The 22,368-nt window shown below is 39.6% G+C and overlaps 1 protein-coding gene across 1 annotated transcript; it reads left to right on the plus strand.

The window, feature by feature from the left end:
- Positions 1-3,664: 3,664 nt before the first annotated feature.
- On the plus strand, positions 3,665-22,056 carry LOC306964347 (interferon-induced very large GTPase 1-like; the record flags this gene model as incomplete). Its single annotated transcript, XM_079558339.1, has 7 exons — positions 3,665-3,691; positions 4,542-4,635; positions 4,692-4,815; positions 5,634-5,735; positions 5,842-5,897; positions 14,993-15,021; positions 17,362-22,056. 7 exons carry the CDS (start codon positions 3,665-3,667, stop codon positions 22,054-22,056), a joined length of 5,127 nt encoding a protein of 1,708 aa, XP_079414465.1.
- Positions 22,057-22,368: the final 312 nt, after the last annotated feature.

Raw genomic sequence — 22,368 nt, forward strand, 5'->3', positions numbered from 1 at the left:
TCACTGTTTGGTTTTCCTTTAGTTTTTTGGCGTGTGCTCACTGGCTCGGTTTGCTCGTTCTTCCATATATATAACGCCATGTTTAGCTCCGTCTTATTTAGTTCATTCAGTCATTTTAATCTATTGAACAGATACGTAATTACAATCTCTAAACATGCGTGTTATTCTTGTATTTCACCGGGTCAGGCTCAGGTCTCAGGTTCAGTTCACGTGCACGTGCGATGGAAAGAGCTGATAAGTTCGTTTTGAAATGAAAATATTTGTAATTTCAGGAAAAAAACTGACATGATTTCTGATTTTGGGCTCACATTACACAAACACAGTGCTCTAAAGGAAGAAAATAAATAAAACATAATAAAAAAAAGAGAAAGGGGGAAAACACAGCGCAGTGAGATGAGTTTCGGTTTGACTTTCCACTGACGGAGCAGAGCTGAGACCGCGGACCAGACCGGATCATTTACAGCAGGTGATGCGCAGGAGAAACCGTTTCCTGCAGCTTCACGAGCAAACATCCGGGTTAGAAAGGAGGAACCCAGGCTCATGTTCGCGTTCATGTGGCTGTGCGACCGGGCTGTTGCCATAATCGGTGTGTTTAAGATGAGCGAGGCGCTGCAGGCGAAGAGGGGGAAATATACTGGAGAGAAATCAATGTGAAACTTTTACTGAACATTACACATAAATATGAGAAAAAACATGATTGCACGTTTTCTGTGTTTTCATGAGTTTTGACGATGTTTTTTACTGACGGAATCTAGGGCTTAAGGGTTTAATTTAGTGACATATTAGTGACAGATTTTATATATTTTTTAATCTTTAGTTTTTTTAGTTTTTGAATAAGTTAATCATGAGTGAAAACATGTGTAAAAAGCCTTGTTTTATTGCTTGGGTTCAAAGCTGAATAAATCTAAGTCCGTTACTCTGACCTAAGTTGCACTCACAGCCGGGGAAACTGTGCTGCTCTGTGATTGGCTGATGAGGTCACATGTTTTACAAGAAGCTGCATTTCCTTTGCAGCTCAGGCAGCCGCTCAAGCAGCCGCTCAGGCAGAAGCTCAGGCAGAAGCTCAGGCAGAAGCTCAGGCAGAAGCTCAGGCAGAAGCTCAGACTGAAGCTCAGTCAGAAGCTCAGACTGAAGCTCAGTCAGAAGCTCAGGCAGAAGCTCAGGCAGAGACAAACTGAGTGTGGGATTATGTGAGCGTGAGTCCAGGTGAGTCCAGTCTTTATGATTTATTTAGTCTCTGTCTTTTCCACATCAGGACATTTTCCCTGAACATTCTGCAGGTTTGAAACATCAGAATCACACTTCTCTTTATCGGGCATTTGAAATGAAGCGACTTTTCCTCTGAGAGTGGATAATAACAGTCAGTCAGTGTTTATATGAGAGACACTCTGCAAAAGCATGAGGCAAAATCTGAGCCAGAACTAAGGCTGTGACAAATGTGATGTGATGAAATTTAGCAGCAAAGAACCATCTGATATTCACCTTATTCCGGAGGTTCGCATGGGCGCCGCCATGACTTGTGCCCGCCCCTTTTCTCCTCTGTGTTAACATGGGGCTGGAGAAGTCCACATAAAATCAGTCACTACACAAAAACAAATCCGTTTTCAGGCCGCGCAAAGAAACGCTGCAGTGTCGACATGTCGGTGCAAATGAACATCGGACATTTTACACAAATCAATCGACTAAACATCAGATTTGAGCGGAGAATATTTCCCTCGTTCTCTGTTTAAATGAACGGGCTTCGCGCTCGACCGGAAGTGTCAGGAAAACGTTCAAACTCAATGACAGTCAGTGTGACCTCAAAAGAGAAATGACCAGAACTTTTTCAATATTCAAGATTCTTTAATCAACATTTCAGTAAACATTGATTTAAAGGGACTATATCCTGCTATTTTAGCCATTCCAAAGTTAAGTATAGGCATGTAAATGATATATTGTTCCTCTACCATTATGGAGCACTCATTTTTGTGATAAATATAAGTGTTTTCTGGAGGTATTTTTCGAACCCGGAAGACACAACGCTTCGATTCAGTTAACTCCGCCCCCTCTCTCCGCACATACTTTACCGTAATATAAATAAACAGCAATAAGTGAAGTTACTTCACGATGCAGTTATACGGAGTTGACATCTGCAACACAGCTTCATAAATGGCTAACACACATGCTAATATGCTAACACACATGCTAACACACATGCTAATATGCTAACCCGCGTTTGGACTGACTCACTGCTCTGGTCCATCGCTGTTTACATTATGGGACTCGCGTTGGTTATAAAAGTTAATCCACTTTGGTTCAGGTGAAGGTTCACCAAACATCCATCAGAGACAGTCACAGAAAAACAATATTTTGGTGAAAGTCGCTGAATCCCGGAGAAAAAAAACAACTTCTGAGAGAGTGGCCTCTCCTTGAAAAGGGTTGAAGAAACTCCCGTCCTCGTAGCCAAACGCGCTTCTTTTTCTCCGTCCGTGACATGATCGTTAGGTAAGAATAAAGAACAGGTGTGTCCAGTTATAACGCGCTCCATCTTCAGCTGCAGCGCAAACATGACTGATCTGTTCAGACGCTCAGGGGTGTGTTTGTTTTGGCCACAGCTGACCTGGAAGCACCTCGGGCACATCCTTTTTTTTTGTTTGTTTGTTTGTTTGTTTTTTTTTCCTTTTTGTTTCTCTCTTACGACAGAAATAATGAAAACGCTGTTTTACAAATTAAATCAGGCTGTAAGACATTAAATTACAGACATCGAGCACTTCCGTTCCGCTCTGACGACACAACTGAACACTCAGTCGTTCACCAGGAGAGGGCGGAGCCTCAGAGAGCAGGATTCAGGAGGATTACTGAGAGCTGCGTGAATGAAGCCACAAACCACTCTGGGGGTGTTTTTGATAAGGAAATAGCATAACAACATGGCTAAAAGCTCCAAAAAGTCGATTTTGCATGATATAGGACCTTTAACATATTTCCATTGGTTGCACGTGTTAAAACATAATTTTATATTTTGGCTCCTTTAGTTCATTTAAACATTGGAGTTTGGTTTAATTAGGCTGTTTTCAGTTGTGTCAGTGGACAGAGTAAACAAAACTAATGATCGTGGACAGAAAGTGGAAAAAAACAACAAAAGTGGAGCTGAGTAACTGAATGGTGTTGGCTCTAAGGTTTATCTCTTCCACACGTGCATTGGCAGGAGTGACATTAATGTGGGGGAGTTTGAAAGATCACAAAACTTTGAGCAGCAAACGACAACAAGACCCTCTTCATGTCCACCTCCTTCTCCAATATCATAATCAATAGAATGGTGACTGTTTTTTTATATAGGTAATGATAAAAATAATAATAACAATAATTTACACACTTGCAAGTTGTCTTGTAAGTCCCATCAGATTTTCAACCTGTGACATCTAAAAGCTTCTAATTATCAGTACTGCTAATCAACAACTGTACTATTGAAATCTGCAACAACAGAACAGAATCATGTATCATTTTGCTTTCACTTCACAGTCGTCTGTTACTTGTGTGTGAGCGTTCAGTAAAAAATTCAAAATAAAATCTTTATGTTCAAGTTTGTAAACATGACAAAATGTGCAGAAGTTCCAGGTGTATTAGAACTTTCCAGAGGCTTCAATAAAAAGTGGAGCATGTGGAGCACGGAGGGACAGAGAACGGCATGGCTCTGAAGTACAACCAAAAGAGGGTCAGGTGGTCACTCTGATCTGTGGATTTATTCATCATCAGCAGGATGTAAAAGTCTGCGTTTGGTGAGGGGGGGGGGAAGGAGAGCGTGGTCCCTTTCCGAACTTCCTCAAAGTGGGGGGGTCGGCTCGAGAGCAAACAGTCAATCCTGCCAGAAGCCATAAAACGAGGTTAAAACTGCCACAGGTGTGAGGGTCCAGGTGATTAATAACAGGAAATAAAAATAACAGCAGTAAAAACACTTCAAAATAAAAGCACACACAAACAATAAAATCAAATGTGCAAATGTATCCTCCTGTGACATGCTTATATATGAACATTATAGTGAGTTCATTTAATCGTACTTCAAAATGAACTTACTGGACAAGTAGATTTTGTTGTCGAGCAAGAAAAGAATAAGAAATAAAAAAGCAAAGAATACCTGCCACTTACCCGGTGGACGAAAGCCTCAAAATGCTTAATGTCAAGCCCTGTATAGGCGGTGACCTCAATCCAGAGGCTTTTAGATTTGAGTAAAGGCGGGGGGTAGAGGTTAATGATTAAAGGAGACTGAGGAATAGATCTGTTATGTGAGAAATACATGACCACACGTCTCTTAATGTCTCATCTGTTTGTTTTCTTTGCCCTCACTTATATCGTCGACAAATAGAAAACTGTCAAAGATGGACAGTGTGGGTTGGGGACAGATGCACATTATTATTATTATTATTATTATTATTATTATTATTATTATAATATAAATGGATTAACATAATTATGTGAAAAACATATTTTTATTGCCGTGAAAAAACAGCGACATAAAGAGCCACTAAAGAAACATAAGGTTTAATCTGGCTCTGTCTCTCCCCCAGGACGACACTCTGAGGAAATGGCTGAAGAAAACAGAAAGTCCTCTGGCTCTCAGCCTGCAGGGGGCAGCACTGAGCCACAGCTGCGTGGGACAAGGTGAGTTCAGTCCTTTCTTATTGACCATAAACGCCTCAAAGATCAATGTGTTTCAGACAAAGCTAAACCAGATTCTTCTTCTCTGTACAGAAGCAGAGCTGCAGCTTCAGTGTCCGGTCTGTCCCTGAAGAGCGAGGACGTTCTAAACCTCGGTCCTGAACCTGCTCCTCCAGACTCAGGGTGAGGAACAAACCGAAAGTAAAGAGTATCCACAGCTAAAGCCAAGACTGAACTACTGCAGAGGATCAAAGCAGTCATTTCATGAGGACACAGTGCCCCCTATGGGCTGTGTGAGGTCAGGACCACAGATGCACGATCCAGATATTTAGCTTCTGATACCGATACTGGGGGTTTGAGTATCTGCCGATATCCGATATTAACCGATACAGAGACTTTCTTAAAAGTGTCTCCTGAGACAAAAGTGAATAAACGAGATGCTACACATTAGCATCACATACTCTGGGCTGCATAAGCATCACATTTATGAAAGAAAACCATAGGAAGTCCTGTTTGCTGTTTGAAGCCTCCATGAGGCCGTTCCCTTGGCGACCACTAGAACGCTAATGAGCAAAAGTTCCCTAGTACTGCTTTAATAATAGTATTGAGATTGTTTCTTGTTATTATTACTACCACAACTAGATTGGTCTCTTTTAGCATAACTGAACCGTGACTCAGAATCGCCAGACTTGCTAGCTGCTAGTTAGCATTAGCCTGTCGTCTAAACTCTGCAGATCCAGTGCTGAGGAGACACTTAGCTCTGGTTAAATCCAGCTCAGACTGTGATTTAGGGACTGTCGTCTGTAACAAAGTCAGCTCTATGTGGAATATTGTTTTTCCACGGATGAATTCTCGCACGTCAAGTGGAATCGGGACCTCTTTAATGAATATAAGCTTGTGGTATCGGTTTAGGTATCCCTAAAAATAACACGGGTATCGAACAGCATGTATCGTTTAAGTAGTGATATAAAAAAAAACATCACTCAGCTCTTGTCCCACAGATCCTCCCCGTCCCCTCCGTCCTCTCCGTCCGCGAGGAGTGACATGTCTAAGAGCGAGCCTCCAAACTTCTCAGACTTCAGTCCAGAACCTCCAGACTCACAGTAAGAAACGTCCTGAATCTCACATATATTATATTGTTGTTGAATCCGTTTAAATTGATTCTAACAAATGTGATGTTAAAGACTCAGAGCTGTGTTTGTGTCACAGGGAAGAGGGAGACACAGGAGACGGTCACGATCAGGGGGTTCAAGGCCCTGCACCAGGTGAGTCTGATCAGTCTGAGGCTCCTCAACTACAAACATCACTGTAGGATGTGCAGTATCAGGTCCTATTCATTAAAACATGGACCTGAATCTGCATCTACACAGTAAACCTGCAGGCTGGATCATGGGCATCGGACTGGGGGGTACAGGGTGCTGAGTACCCAGGGCCCAGAGCAGGGTGGGGGCCCTCAAAAGTGCTGCAAAAAGTGTGTTGTGCTTGATAGATGTCCTCATGATTGATGTAAGAATCGAAGACAACTAGGCTGAAATACAATGGTTGCTAGACAGAATTATGCACAAACACGAAGGTGGACTCTACAGTGACTTTGATGAGGTGGACTCTACAGTGACTTTGATGAGATGAGCTCTACAGTGACTTTGATGAGGTGGACTCTAGTAGTAATAATGGGGCTGCTTTTTTGTTATGCTAATTATTTCTTTGTTATGCTAATTATGTGTAAACAAGGGTTATCATAATTAAATTATTTCACACCTCCCCAACCCCACGTGGTGTCCAGACGCGATGACGCCACTGCAGGTGCATGGGCAAACCGGTTCCCACCTCTGCAGACCCCTCTCACCTCCCCTCCCCTGCTGCAAAAAGCATGTGCCCCAATGGATGTAACGACAATTTGGCTGACGGTGTTGTGTGTGACAAACTGTTTTTAAAAGTTTACTTTTTAAAGTAACATTAAACAGCTATGCTTTAAGAGCTAAGCTGCAATGTTTTATTTTTATAAGTCTTAACTTAGTTATACTATCTAGTTTTGGCTATTCCCAAGTCATTTTGATTCTTAGTTTGTATTTACTTCTGTAATGTTTCTATAGTGGAATAATACAATACTAATAAGAATAGTGATAATAATATATTTTGTTGGTTTCATTATTTTATTTTAGAGAAATGTGTGCGGGCGTAAATACGGGATTCTGTAAACAAAACAACATAAAAATAAACGTTTTTGTTTACCGTTTTCCATAGGAAAACAAACACTGAATTAAAGATACAGCAGTATTTTCGTGTCTGACTTGTGGGTCTTTGAGCTAAATTAGTAGTAGTAGTAGTAGTTTATTCGGTCAGTTCATTCCTTTAAACGTAAAAACATTTCCAATTCTTTGTGTACAACATGACCGAAAGGGTTTAGAATGGAAGTAACGACAATTTGGCTGACGGTGTTGTGTGTGACAAACTGTTTTTAAATGTTTACTTTTTAAAGTAACATTAAACAGCGATGCTTTAAGAGCTAAGCTGCAATGTTTTATTTTTAGTAGTCTTAACTTAATTATACTATCGATTTTGGCTATTCCAAAGTCATTTTGATTGTTAGTTTGTAAGCTTTACTTCTGTAATGTTTCTATAGTGGAATAATACTACTACTAATAATAATAGTGATAATAATAATAATATATTTTGTTGTTTTCATTATTTTATTTTAGAGAAATGTGTGCGGGCGTAAATACGGGATTCTGTAAACAAAACAACATAAAAATAAAACGGTTTTGTTTACCGTTTTCCATAGGAAAACAAACACTGAATTAACGTTACAGATAGAGCAGTGTTTTTGTGTCTGACTTGGGTGTCTTTGAGCTAATGCAGTAGTAGTAGTTCATTCCTTTAAATGTAAAAACATTTCCAATTCTTTGTGTACAACACGACCGAAAGGGTTTAGGCTGAAGTGAAAACTTATCACGCCCAGTTTACAGACTTCCACCAGAGAAAAAACAAAACACAAACATTAATAATGAACAATATCAAGTGTCAAACAGAAGAGAAATGAGCATGTATCTGGAGTTAGTAACATACGTTTCAATATTCCAACAAATATATACACATACATTTGTTTTATGTTAGTTTAGTTGAAACTAAATCATGTCATCATTATTATTTTTTCTTTATTTTCTTTAATTTTTTCTTACTTTATTCATCCTAAGCTTATATATTCTTGAATTTTAGTAGCTTTAAACAACTTTTTGAAAGCTTTGACTGTTTGGGACAGTTTCAACTGATCTTCCAGGTCGTTCCACAGATTAACACCTCTTATAGAATTACATCCACTCTTTTCATTCTTTTTCGCTTTTGCTTTTTTGAAAATAGCAGTTCCTCGGAGGTTATACTGACTTTGCTCCTGTGTTCAAAAAGCTCCTGGATGGGGGGAGAAGATCATTACATGCTTTGTACATTATTACTAATGTATTTAGATCAACAAGATCATGGATTTTCAGTAGGCTTAGCTCTACAAAGATAGGGTTCGTTGGTGCATAGAAATCTGCTTTAGTGATAGTTCTTATTGTCTTTTTTTTGAGTAGGGAAATAGGATGTGTATTGGATTTATAATTTTTTCCCCCATATTTCCAGGCCATAATTTAGGTAAGGAAGTATGAGGGAGTTATACAGTAATAGAAGAGATTTTTTATCGAGTACAGTTTTCAATTTGCCAATTACAGCAATGTTTTTTTCTAATTTTGTTTTTTAATATACTTATATGCGATTTCCATTCAAGTTTACCATCAATGGTAACTCCTAGATACATGCATTGTTTTGGCATGGCTGTAGTGATGCCTTTATCACTGTGTCTGCCTTCTCAGACCACTTAACTCGCTTAGCTGATGAATATGCATGTGGGCTCACGTTGCTAAAGCTAGGGGTCAAGAAATCTGTTGTTTGAAGCCTCTTCAGAGGGATCATGTCCCAACATAGATCTGAAGTGATTTTAATCTGTCTGTAAATAAAAACCCGTTTTTAAAAGTTTACTTTTAAGTAACATTAAACAGCTATGCTTAATATACAACGTTTTATTTCTGTTAGGGTGCTATTGTTTCTAACTTTAATCGCACAAACATGCTGATGTAAGAACTTTTTTCAAAGTATGCTGCACTTTGGTTGTTTTTATAAGTTATATTGTATTTTGCTTCAAACTGTGTTCCTTTTGTGGTGAGAATGGGGACATAATGGCTTTTACAATAATTATAACATTTTGTTTTTTTATTTTAGTGAAATGTGTGCGGGCGTAAATACGGGATTCTGTAAACAAAAACAACATAAAAATAAAAACGGTTTTGTTTACCGTTTTTTTCCTTAGAAAAAACAAACATTGAATCGAAGTTACAGATACAGCAGTATATTGTGTATGACTTGTTTGTCGTTGAGTTGGTGCAGTCGTAGCACAGAGGAAACTGAACCAGCTGAAGAGTCCTGACCACATAGGTGTCTAGACAAGGCTGACACCTGACATTAACATAAAGTATGCACATGATCCTCACCCCCCTCGCCACCTGCCCGGTGATAAGGAGTTTGCTCAAGGTTCTATCTGATTCTGAAAAAAAGAAAAGAATGAACTATGGATCAAAGCAAAGCTTTTGCATGTCAAAGACTGACAAAGACTACCACTCCAACCCAAACCAAAAGTCATGCAAACTGCAACCACTCTTAACATAATGGAAAGTACACAAACCAAAGAAAGCACTCCAAACATCCAACCTGCGATCAACGCAGCAGACCTTCACCACCAAAATTTGACAGAGATCACAGTTTACTGGTACATTTTTCTGTAAAAGCAAAATGAAATATCAGACCTGCTCATCAAACGACAAAAACAACTCAACTACCACACCTAAATGACCTCAATTTGTCAACCAAAACCATAATCACAAAGCTGCCAAACAAACTGAAAGAACAGTTCAGATATATTGCATGAGTCGTTCAAGAAGCACAGAATCGCAAGACAAATTTCACTGACATTATCGTCTTTGTTGAGTGTCAGTTAAAAATCATCACTGATCCCTTATTTGGTGAACTTCAAACTCAACGTGTCGACTAAGAAACTGTGAAACCAAAAAAACAAGACATGAACCAAACTAATATCAGATCTGTAAAAGTTAATAATCCCAACTCTACGTTTTTGTTCACAATCTGAATCTCATTATTTAAGTTGTTGTCCCAAGTTCACAACCCTGCAACATAACGGGGAGATTAATTTTGTTTAGGAAAAGAGACTTTGCTTTAAATGTTTTGAGTATGAACATTTTACTGTTTCATGTAAATGTTTCAGTGGATAAGTCTATCAAACACTGATCTGTCTGAGCTCAATCCTGATGTCCATAGTACTTTCTCAACGCTGAATCACAGCAAGCCCAAATGGGGACCAGTGGAGTTGGTAAATTTTCAATCATTCCAGTTGATGTGAAATCAAACAAAGACAATAAAATTGTTCAAACATATGCATTTTCAATAACATCAGCATCAAGTTTCTGCACAGAATCACTTCTGCAAAACTCAACTTGAAAGGACAGAAAACAATTAGCAAACAATGTCACCTCATCAAACACAATCTACTTAACCTGACAATTGAGCTTTCAGTTTCCAGTTGTGATGGTAATGACTTCTATTCCGGGGTGTCAAAAGACAATACCAGTGACTAAAGTGAGGTCATAAAGAAATGGTCCTGCTTAAGTCATGTGGATCTTCCAGAAATCGAGTCAAATGTTGAATTGCTAATCAGATTGAATGCTCCAAAGTTGCACTAGCCACAAAAACAGTAAAAAATTATGGACCTTTTGCTGTTAAAACGTCATTAGGATGGATTGTAAATGGTACTTGTACGTGACATAAACATGTAAACTTTGGTCAAACTGTTCAATAATCTGCTCTATGTCACTCTGTGGTCTGTCCACACTCGTATTTGCTGCTAACACTTACTTCACATACACATCTGTGAATACACTCACACTGTTGTTCTATGTCGAATTGTTGTCTTTATCATAGTTTCTTCTTATACATGCCCTTATAGTTTTAAGTTTTTATAGTTCATGTGTTATATGTTTTACTGTTTCATGTTGCATGATCGAACGAAAATAATTCCTAGTTGTGAACCTGCTCAGAACCATGACATTAAAAACGATTCTGTTTCTGATTCAAGCAAAAAAGATTGACAAAACTGGAAAGGAATGAGAAACTATGAAAATGAGCACAGACAAACCAAATGACGTCACCCAACAGATAAAATCAGAGTCTCACACACTCAATCAAAAGTGTCCAAATAAATATCTTTGTGTTGTACAAGAGAAACAAAAGTGGCAAACAATGTATAGTGGAAAAACGACAATGCTATTAGCAAATTGAGTTGTTTGTGGTATTCTAAAGGTTTTGAAAAACAAAGATGATAAAATAGCAAAGTATGAAAGTTAGTTTAGGGAAAATCTAAACTAAATGTCCTAAAATTAAATATGGTTGCCGATGCACACAATCTACTTAACCTGACAGATGATCTTTCAGTTTCCAGTTGTAAAGGCAATGAGTGTGTTATATACTCAAAAGACAAAACAGTGTCCAAATCCAGTGTTAAACCTGGACCGAAACACATGTCAGCAGCAAGCTGAATAATCCAACGTACTGAGAACAAATCTTAACCATTTTCACCATAATTGCATAATGTTGCCTGAGGAAGAGTCCCAAAAGAACTATATTGTAATTAGAGTAAATTCATGAGTCACAAATCAGAGGGAATATCTTATTATAAAAGATTATTCACACCAGTTTGTTTTTCATTTGATACAGCTAATAATATTCTATTACCTATTTCTTTTACATAAGATGAAAGTCATAATGATAACAGGCCGATTGTTCAAAAGGTTTTCTTTTAAAACTAAATAAACTTATAATCATATAATCTCTTGTTTCTTTGTTGTGAGCAACACGGTAAAGGATTTGAGAAATTCTCTGTATTTTCTTCCTTAATTTCACCAATAATCACAAAAGTGCAACATTTTTTCTTCACAATAATCGTAATTTAAAATTTTAGGATAGTGTAATTCACTGTTAAAAATGACTCAAAATGGAAAGGTTGTGTTTCTACTATGGACCCCTTGATTGCCTCTTGTTTATTTTCCATAATTTGGCAAACCTTCTTGGATTTATAAATGTGTTTGTCTTCAAGGGGACGTCTGTGTCACTTAGACAGTATCATGAAAACAAAAAAATTGGAACTTGAATATTTACAGTATAGTTAGGTTCATTACAGCACTATATTAATCAAGCTGCACAACAGTCAGGATATTAAGTAATACTTACTATTCACAAATATAAAGAAACCACTTTTCTGTGGTTTCTTTATCATGTACACATCATAAGACGATGTTTACTGTCCATTGGACATGTATTTGTGTATCCAACTCACAAAAAGCAGAAACTTCAACGTGATTCAGCATTTAGCTCAGATTACACTTTTTACGCTAGTACAGGAGGTAAAGGCAAATCTTACATTAGAAAAAGCTGTACTTTTTAATATGCTTATATATGTTGTGATTTATATTTTTGCTTAATTTAAAAGTTTTTGTTAAATGTACACAGGATACCAATGTTATTATTTTTTGTTTCATTGGAAAGTAACAAAAACAGCTCCCCCAAAGTCTGAATGAAAAAGAGCAGAAAACAAGAATATGAATCTGTTACTTACAGTCCCTTAACATCTGTCTGTTATTTTGTTCACGTCCAACTTTCTAAATATTTGCAGTTTTACAGATGTCGTGTGCATTTTATGTACAGCATATACAATATACAAATAAACATGTTTGTTTAAAGTAAATATCTCACATTATGTATGTTCAAGTCTAATTTACATCCTTCTTTAACATTGCAGCGTATGCATTCTTGAATGCCATGAGAGTTCCTGACTCCTTTACTTCTTTCTGAAGTTCATACCATAAACTAATTCCTTTCACAGTTTGTTCCATTGTTTTGGAATTGATCCTGTGTGTGAAACTTTTGAAGACTATCTAGTCAAATAGTTTTTATTTGTAAAAAGAAAAGGTTTAGTGTGCCATGTGCATAAAGGTAAATTATTTTACCTTTATAAACTTAATAACATTTTAATTACTTTTGAATCAAGTTATAGGATTAGTAAGACAACGTGAAACTATACATGTTTTACTAAGACAAAACATTTTATTGATATTGTAAAATTTAGTTCTGTGGTAAACGACTGCTGAATTATCAGGGTAAACTGTGTACAGACACGGTATTATGGCGTTAAAAAATATTATTTTGTATTTCTTCAGGGCCATCACTAGCTTTCTGCTATCGTTATATGTTGTTTGGGATGCCTATTTGCCAAACTATTGCACAATTGCTAAAAATGCTATTTCAAACAGACAGTACAGGGAGGTAAACTAAAACGTTTTTGTCTTTTTAAAGGAAGATGTTGAAATTATATTTTCCATACAACTAAGATGTATTTGAGTACCATGACCTCCAACAGAACCACAAACATTGCTTTGTAAATAAATTCACTTTTAGCCTCGTCTTAGTCCTTTGTTCCTGTGCAGACAAGTCTTGGTAGAAACATCTGTATTCTGTGCCATTCTCGTCCCAGCGATGGACCTCAGTGATGTGGTGGTGGAGAGACATCCATCGCCTGAGCAGCTGCTGAGAACATGAGAACAGAGGCACTTTGGACTATCTGTGATACTAGACCGTTTTCTTTCATGTTGGAGAGCAAAGGGTTTTATACGACACATCGGGATGTTTCAGTTTCGTTTGTGTCTGTCTTGCTTTACCAGAACCAATTTAGGATTAATTAGATATAAAGACGTGTTCGCACTTTTAGTCAAAACAGTGGGAGTGCAGCGCACACATTCTACAGCCCAGCACACCCCCTGTGTGAAACACAGGTAATACAGAGAAAAACAAGACAATAGAGGAGATACTAACAGTCAGCTGACCTTTGGCCACATGCCAGGGCCTGATGAATGATATGAGGATCTTCTTCTCTCATGATTTGTCGTATGGAGGGATGCCGGTCTGTGGTCATCACTTTATGCCCTTATTCAGGATCTTTTCCAGGCCTTTCTTGAAGCCCAATGGTTCCATTGTGACAGAACGTCAGGCCTTAGACACCTACAGAGCACAGATGTATGGATGATGACATCTACGATCTATTACCTGCATCAGCTCAAACCCCACAGTCTGTTCCGTGGACTCATCCATGAAAGAACATGTGCTGTGTTTGCTGTCACTTCTGCCATCACCACATAGCTGCACTCCCTCACCCTCCTCGCATTGGAAAAGTCATCTCGCTTTGATTATGTCCTCCTGCTGTATGTGTAACATCCATCCATCCATCCATTTTCTTCCACTTTTCCGTTGCCGGGTCGTGGGGGCAGCTGTTGGAGCTGCACCAGCCCCTATGGCTCCTCCTGCAGGTGGTGGGTCCACGGGAGGACGGCCTCATGGTTCTAACCGGGCCTGTTGGTCTCTCATAAGGGGCTTCTGAACCAGTCTTAGTCTGACCCGTCACCTATAGGACCTGTTTGCCCTGGGAGACCCTACAGGGGCACGAAGCCCCCGACAACAGAGCTTCAGGATCATTCGGGCGCTCAAACCCCTCCACCACGTTAAGGTGGCGGTTCCAGGAGGGGTATGTGTAACATATATGGATAAATGTTAGGTCAATTGACATTGGGCTGGACCAGAAGATACAGATCCGCTCAGGGAGGTGCAGGTGCAGAAACAATAGAAGAAGAAGAAGATCTTTATTTATATAGCGCCTTTCACAGACATATAGTCACAAAGCGCTTTACATGACACAATTGTACATTCACTCCACACTCGGCGGTTATTGCGTTTACGTGGCTTTGCCTTATTATTAAGTGGAAATAGTATTTACAAGAGTATTCACAATATACACAATCCTGCAGGTACTCATGTACAAGACGTCGTATAGAAGTGCACTTTGATTCTTACTGAGTTTAGCATTTGGTTTTCCAACAAAACAAAACAACAAAAAAATAGTTCAGTCCATTAACCCGAAACCAACAAAAATGCGTCGCTCCGAACCCCATCGACACTTCCGCCCACAATAAGTTTCAGTTCTTATTCCACCACTAGGGATGGATCAGTGTCCAGTGAGAGTTCATTCTGAAGATCTGTGAGTTAGTCCATACGCGTAAAACAGTTTATCTTGAATCCGCTGGGTTGGAGAGGCTTGAGGAGCTTCCTGTGGTGGAGGTGGAGGGGCTCGAATCTGGCACAAAGCTAATGTCAGCAGGATCAAGAGAGGTCAGCTGAGGTCACTCAATTCTAACGTTTGTTTTTGTTTTTGTAGATGTCGATATGGAAAAGGACACAACAAAGGTCAGTAACTCTTAAACCCTACTGGCATGAGATTAGAACGACCCTCAGGTCAAAAGTGAAAGTGACCTCAGAGGTTCAGTGTGAATCTGTCATGTTGTTGTTGGAAAGTCTCAATTCCCCTCATTTTTAACTTGATTCATTATATTTTATATGATAATATCATATGAAAAGTGTGATGTTACAGACGTGAACAGCAGCGTCAGACATGTCGGCTCTGAGTTCAGATGGAGGAGGAGCCTCAGAGCGAATAGAGTTTAGTTTGTATCATCTAAGTTGGATTATTGTAGATGCCTGTTGGCTGCGTGTCCAAAATCGTCCTTGAGAAGCCTTGAACCAGTCCAAAACACAGCTGCAAGAATATTAATAGGGACCACAAGACGAGAGCATAGAACTCCAGTGCTGAAGTCTCTCCATCAAATTCAGATTTTTCTTCTCACTTACAAAGCCTTTTATCTCGATTTATCTCCGAGAGGCCAAAGCACCATATCAGCCAACGAGAGCACTTCGCTCCCAAAACTACGGATGCTTGTGATTCCGCGCATCCTCAAAATCACAATAGGAAGCAGAGCTTTTAGTTTTCAAGTTCCTGCCTTATGGAATCAACTTCCATTCTATGTGACAGAAGCAAACACTGTCCCCATTTTTGAGACTGGGCTAAAAACTTTCCTTTTTGAAATGGCCTGTGGTCAGGTCAGCGAGGACCACCTGACTCAGCTTTGACTGTAGTTTATACACATTGTTCTTTACAAACAGCTCAGGGGCTGAGCAGGCTGACTCCTTGACTTTTTCAACTTTTTAAACATTCAGATCATAATACAGGGTGTTTGGAATTTCTGTATGACTGTAAACAGTATGCTGTTCATGGATGTTTTCATTGCATTATTTGTATTTTTAATTCCTGTTATAGAGCTTTGAGACGCACTGCGTGCGTGAATAGCGCTTTACAAATACATTGATTGGTTGATTGATTGACTGATTGATTGATTATTTCCTGAAGGTGCCCCGCCCACATGGGTTTATAAGACACAAAAATGAACAATAGGCGACATCAGAAAAACATTAAACAAAGTGTCCTCTTACGTTGAAGCCAAATGCTAAACAAAACCGTAGCCAAATAAAATGAATAATACTTGAACAAGTGAAGCCTTTCCTCATCTGAGAGTTCAAACAAATGTACAGCTACATCAGACAGAATAACTGCCTCCTCAGATCAGCTTAGAAAGGATTCTAAATGATGAGAAGTGCCCCATCCTTCTGTGAAACATGGAGGTGTTTCCTCTGATGTGGCTCCAGCAGAAGAAAGTGAAGGACCCGTTAGTTTCATTTCAGTCTGACCTCAATATCACTGAACCACTGTGGGGAGATCTCAAACCTGCAGTTCATGAAAACTGACCAGGAACTTACAGGAAGTGGAGGCTTTTAGAAGAATGGGCCACTTTACCTTCAGAATGTTGTTCATCTATGTTCATTTATTAAAACAAAAACTGACTTCTCATTAAGATTAAACAGCTGGCACAGACACAGTTAAGGAAATACTTCCTCAAATCTATGTGACTTCCTGAACCAGTGTCCAATAAGGACGTGAGCTGAGCAACAGTCAAACCAGGAACATTTTTTATTTATTTATTTGCAAACATGAAGTAATGTGTTAATGTTTAAGGTGAGACACTACAGGCAAAACTAAATTTTTTCAGTTTTCAGGTTTTGGGCCAAATTGGTCTCTGAACATCCAAGCTTTCACCCGGGGAACAAAAAATATACCTAATCTTCACAATAACATGTTTAAATATTGCGCTGATTCAATGTTCCCCCATAGACTTATATGGGAGAAAACAATTTCAAGGGCCTATTTCTCCAAACACATTTTTCTATCATTGTGGCGACACTATGTCCACGTCAGTCGGACCTAAAGACTTCACATTGTCCAGCCTTGGACTGAACAATATTTGAAAGACATGAGGCCGCTCTGAAAAAGTCTTGGTAACTCATTTATCAATAAAATTAAACCATAAATTTGAATGTAGCTCTATCCATTATTCAGATTTCGTCGCCGAAAAGATGGGAAATTTGGGGCATTTTTAGGCATAAAACACCTTATTCTTATATGAAAAGACAAAATGACAGAAAACTTGCAATCTATGTTTTTCTCACATTTATGTCAGTGGTCGACAGCAACAGTTTCAAATTGATATCTGTAAATATACATTTTTTCCTATTCACCTGCAGTGTCTCGCCTTAAACAGTGTGTAATGTGACACTTTAAAACAACTGTAATCCTCTCTGTGCAGTTACACCAGAGCAACACAGTCAGTCACTTAATCATGTTTTCATCTTTTCCAGATGATGGAGTTGTTGAGCAGACTCCACCTCCAGGACAGATCTGAGAATAAACTGACCTCTGCAGAGTTTCTTCAGATCAAACCGACTCTGAAACATGAGGACGAGCTGAGTGAGAGTGACCTCTGCTCTGTTTATCTCCACAAACTGTTAATGTTAGACTACAGAGCCAGGTACATCCAGGCACAACAGGAACAAACATATACATCTGAGGAGCGTGAACATGAAACTGACTTTTTTGAGGACAGTGATGATGAATCAGAACAGGCCAACATCCATCCTCTGGACCTGCAGATGGCGGTGTTTCACTGCTCAGACAGCTTTCTGAAGCAGAAGATGGTCACTAAACTGTCCCAGTGTCAGTACGCCTTACCTCTGCTGGTGCCTGACCCTTTCACTGGGGACATCGAGTGTCCTCTGTGGACGTTTCGACAGATTCAAAAGACCTGGAAGAAAACTGAGACCAAAGATAATGAAACTGTAGTGACCATGAAGTCGATGTCCATCTGTAAAGCAGAGACTCCGATGGTTCTGTGTTTCCGCCTGGGATCTCTGTCTGGGTCTAAATCTCAGCTCATCAACACTCTGATCAATGATCGCCACAGCACCTTCTTCCACAGGAACTGTCCAGGCAGCTCTAAAAAGCGCCTCCTGTTGGATGGTGTAGCAGAGATCGCCTGGTACTGTCCCTCTGGAAAACCCACTGACAGCTTCAGCGACTGTGTGGCCTTCTGTAATCTTCATGGAGATGGTCTGACTCACCACAAACAGCTGCAAATACTGATGGACAAGGCGTCAGTCAATGTGGTTTTTGTGCCAGCGTTAGATCAGAATAATCAAAGTGCAGCTGTGATCAAACATCTGTTAGAGTCTGATAAACCTCTGATTGTTCTCGTTGAAAACAGTGGAAATGGTGCGAAGCAGCTCAAAGAAGGAAAATACAAAGTCGGTCTTAAAGAAAGAAGCCAGTCAGATGTTTCTAAGGAGATGAGAAGAATCATCAGAGACATTATATCTGGTTCATCCAAGTCCTTTCAGCTGGAATCAGTGTCACACACTGGACTCAGAGTGGATGAAGACGTCTCCAGCTGCAAAACATCGTTCTCTTCTGCAAAAGAAATAATGAAAACAATAGAATCTGTCCCTGTGTCTGATGTTAAAAATACATTCCTCCCATGTCAAGGCCAACTGTGGCATGACTGGAGCAGAATAAACAAAGAGCAGTATCAACTCAAAGGAAATGTTGAGGACGATAAATGTAACAAGCTGAATGAGTGTAAAAAGCTGCGAGAAGCTCAGTGCAAAGCTTCCTGCGGTAAACTGATGAAGTCTTTTATTGAACCTCTCTCTTCTTTGCATCAAACTGAGAGAGAGTATTTCCTCAAATGGACTCAGATCTTATTGGATGATCATGCCACAAAACGCCTATCTTCAATTCTACGAGACTATAACCAGAAGTGGTCTGAGGTTTTAGACCTAAAGAAGCAGATGGACAAGAAAAAGTCTGAGGACTCGGACCAAAAGAAGACCCCTGACAGATCTAAAGAGTTAAAGACCAAACAAGCAGAACTTTCTAAAATCTCCCAGGACCTTCAGTCTGCCACATGTGGCCTGGAGCACTTCTTCAGAGAAATGGCTCAGATCTATGAAGCCCATAAGAGTCTAGATAAACCTCCAGGACAGAGGCCGACTGACTGGTCTAAATACCCAGAGCTGGCAGCAGAGCTGATGATCTCAGGACACCCAATGGAGCTGATGGATGGAGATGCAGGTCACGTCCCTCTGACTTGGATCTCAGGTCTTATTGATCAGGTCAAACAGAAACTGGGAAACAAGAAGGTCTTTGTTCTGTCCGTGTTGGGGATACAGAGCAGTGGGAAGTCTACGATGCTCAATGCCATGTTTGGACTCCAGTTTGCAGTCAGTGCAGGCAGATGCACCAGAGGAGCCTTCATGCAGCTGGTCAAACTGTCAGAAGACATGAAGAAAGATTGTAAAGTGGAGTACATCCTTGTGGTGGACACTGAGGGCCTGCGAGCTCTGGAGTTAGATGGAAAGAAAACTATTCATCACGACAATGAACTTGCTACATTTGTTGTTGGTTTGGGAAACATGACTCTGGTGAACATCATGGGAGAGAATCCCTCTGATATGCAGGACGTTCTGCAGATTGTGGTCCAGGCTTTCATGAGGATGAAGAAGGTCAGACTTTCACCGAGCTGTGTGTTTGTTCATCAGAATGTCTCTGATGTCAGTGCGACAGAGAAAAACATGGATGGAAAAAGGAAACTGCTGGAAAAACTGGATAAAATGGTCCAACTCGCGGCTAAAGAGGAAGTTTGTGACGCTGAAAGTTTCAGTGACATCATTGAGTTTGACGTTCAGAAAGATGTGAAGTACTTTGCTCAGCTGTGGGAGGGAAGTCCTCCGATGGCTCCTCCAAATCCAGGATACAGTGAATGTGTCCAAGATCTGAAGAGTGTCATCCTCGAGAAAGCAAAGAAATCTCCTGGTGTCACTCTCTCTGAGTTCAAAACTAAAGTTGGAGATCTGTGGAATGCTCTTTTAAACGAGAACTTTGTGTTCAGCTTCAAAAACACTCTGGAGATCGCTGTTTACAGGAAACTCGAAGTTCAATACGGAAACTGGACCTGGGCTTTGAGGAGGGAGATGTTGAAGATTGAAGAGAAACTTTATACCAAAATTACAAATGGAGAACTTGGTATTGTTGAGAAAAATCTGCTTGATGAAGACGTTTCCAATAAATATGATGAAATTAAGGATTCAATGTCAAAGTACTTTGAAAATGAGGAAGACAAAGACATGTTAATTCAGTGGCGTGCCAAACATGAACTAAAACTTAAAGATTTTCTGGATGAACTGGTTCGAGGACTTCAAAGAAAACTGAATAATGTGATTGAACAGAAGAAAGCAACTGCAGAGGTTGAGGAGAAGAAGTCTGTGTTTGAGAACAACCTCCTACAGAAGAGCAAAGACCTCGCTCTAAAACTGAGAAACAACTTACCAGATGATCAGACACTGCGTAAACAGTTTAACAGTGATTGGGAGACGTGGGTTTCTGAACTGACCAGAGGCTTAAAACCTGCTGAAAAGATCAACTTAGAGCAGGATCAGATTCAGGCCATTCGTGAGCTGGGATTTGAATCTGACTTAATCATGAAAAGAAAAGAGACAAAATGTTACCAAGAAATATCTGCCCTTGGAGATTATACTGAGTATGTCGGCCAGAAGCGCCAGAATGTTTTTATGGAGACCTGGGATAAAATGAAAAAAGTGGTTTCATCATCTGGCCATTTTCCACATGAAGACCAAGAGAAGATCAGAAACCTCATCAAACATGTGGAAAAACAGGCTTCAGATCAAATTAAGAAAAACCCTGTGGCACAAAGAGGCTACAGTTCATCTTACCTCAGAGAAATGAGCTCGAATGTGGTCACATCTATGACTAAATTTGAATCATTAAAAGAATGGAAATATCCTTTAAAGAACGAGTTCAAAGTGGATCTGATCCTGTTTGTGTTCTACAGGACTCAGAGGTGGATCTCAGACTCTCATTCTCAGTTCATCAAAAACAATGACGTCCGCACATATTTAGAGAGTAAGAAAGATGGATACTACAGTGTCTTCAGGAGTTTCTGCAAAGGAAGCTCCTCAGCTGTTGTTCTCGCTGAACTGATCTGTGAGAAACTGAAGTCCTCCATGACTGAAGCTGTGTGTAACCAGACTGCTATTGATATCGCTGGAGACATGAGATGTAATGTCCCAGCGTTCAAAGAAAACAGACTCAACCTGGAGAAACATGTGTTAAAGTCACTGGCAGAAAAGAGAGATTTTAACAGATATATTAAATACATCAGAGATCCAAAGGCCTACACTGAGACTTTCATCAGAGAAGAAGTGGAAAATCTCCTACAAACAGAGTACAAGGATAAATGCAGCAGTGTCTTCCAACAGAAAATCTCAAACATCCAAACACAGGTTCTTCATGCTCTTCGTGAGACGACCAAAGGAAACAGTGGAGACATAAACAAGTGGCTGCAGGAGTTTACAGGATCCATCAAAGGTGAACTCACATTTGGAACAATAGACCCTCAAAACTTTACTGATGTGAAAGACTTTGATTTTCTGAAGGAAGAAATAGAGAAAGGACTAAACTCCATCTCTGCCGACCTTTCACATCTCTCAGTAAACAAGTTAAAGTGGTTCAGACAGAGGCCAGATGAGATCCTCATCGATCAGTTGTGCGACTGCTGTTGGGAAACATGTGCTTTCTGTGCTGCAGTTTGCACCAACACCATCAAAGATCATAAAGGCGATCATAGCACTCCTTTTCATCGCTCTCCTTCTGTCAGGGGCATGCACATCAGAGACAGAGTGGAAATGTCTTTGTCCTTCTGCACAACAGAAGTAGCAGGTGATGGAACCTTTTACCCTGATTCTTCAGACAGACTAGTGCCTCACAAACAGTACCGTACTGCAGGTCCTCCATACGACACATGGAGTATCACCCCTGACGAGCATCAGATGTGCTACTGGCAGTGGGTCGTCTGCACATTTCAAGAGGAGATAGAAAAGCATTACAATCTAAAATATGAAGGTGAAGGAACAATTCCTATGGATTGGAGAAAAGTCGGTCTTGACCAGGCACTGAAAAACTTGGAGGAAATGTACAAATAGAAGAAGAATCAGTAAAATACAACACATTTGTACTCAATATCAGAAATGTAGAAATTGAGCAACTAGTTAAAAGTAAAAGTAAGAAATAATTATTAATGAAAAAGAAAAACGTGACCGAAAAGAAATACAGCAGAGAAACCATGTGAGATGACTTTTTTAAATCATAAACCTCACTAAATGCCAAATACTCCGCTTTTACTTGTTATTCTTTCTATTCTTTTTATTATTATTGTTATTATTATTTTACGTTAAATACTGCATGGATATAACAGTTTGAAATGTTTATTTTGTCATGTTAATCTGAGGGACAAT

The sequence above is a fragment of the Gobius niger genome (assembly GCF_951799975.1).
Source record: "Gobius niger genome assembly, chromosome: 6".
NCBI lineage: Eukaryota > Metazoa > Chordata > Actinopteri > Gobiiformes > Gobiidae > Gobius > Gobius niger.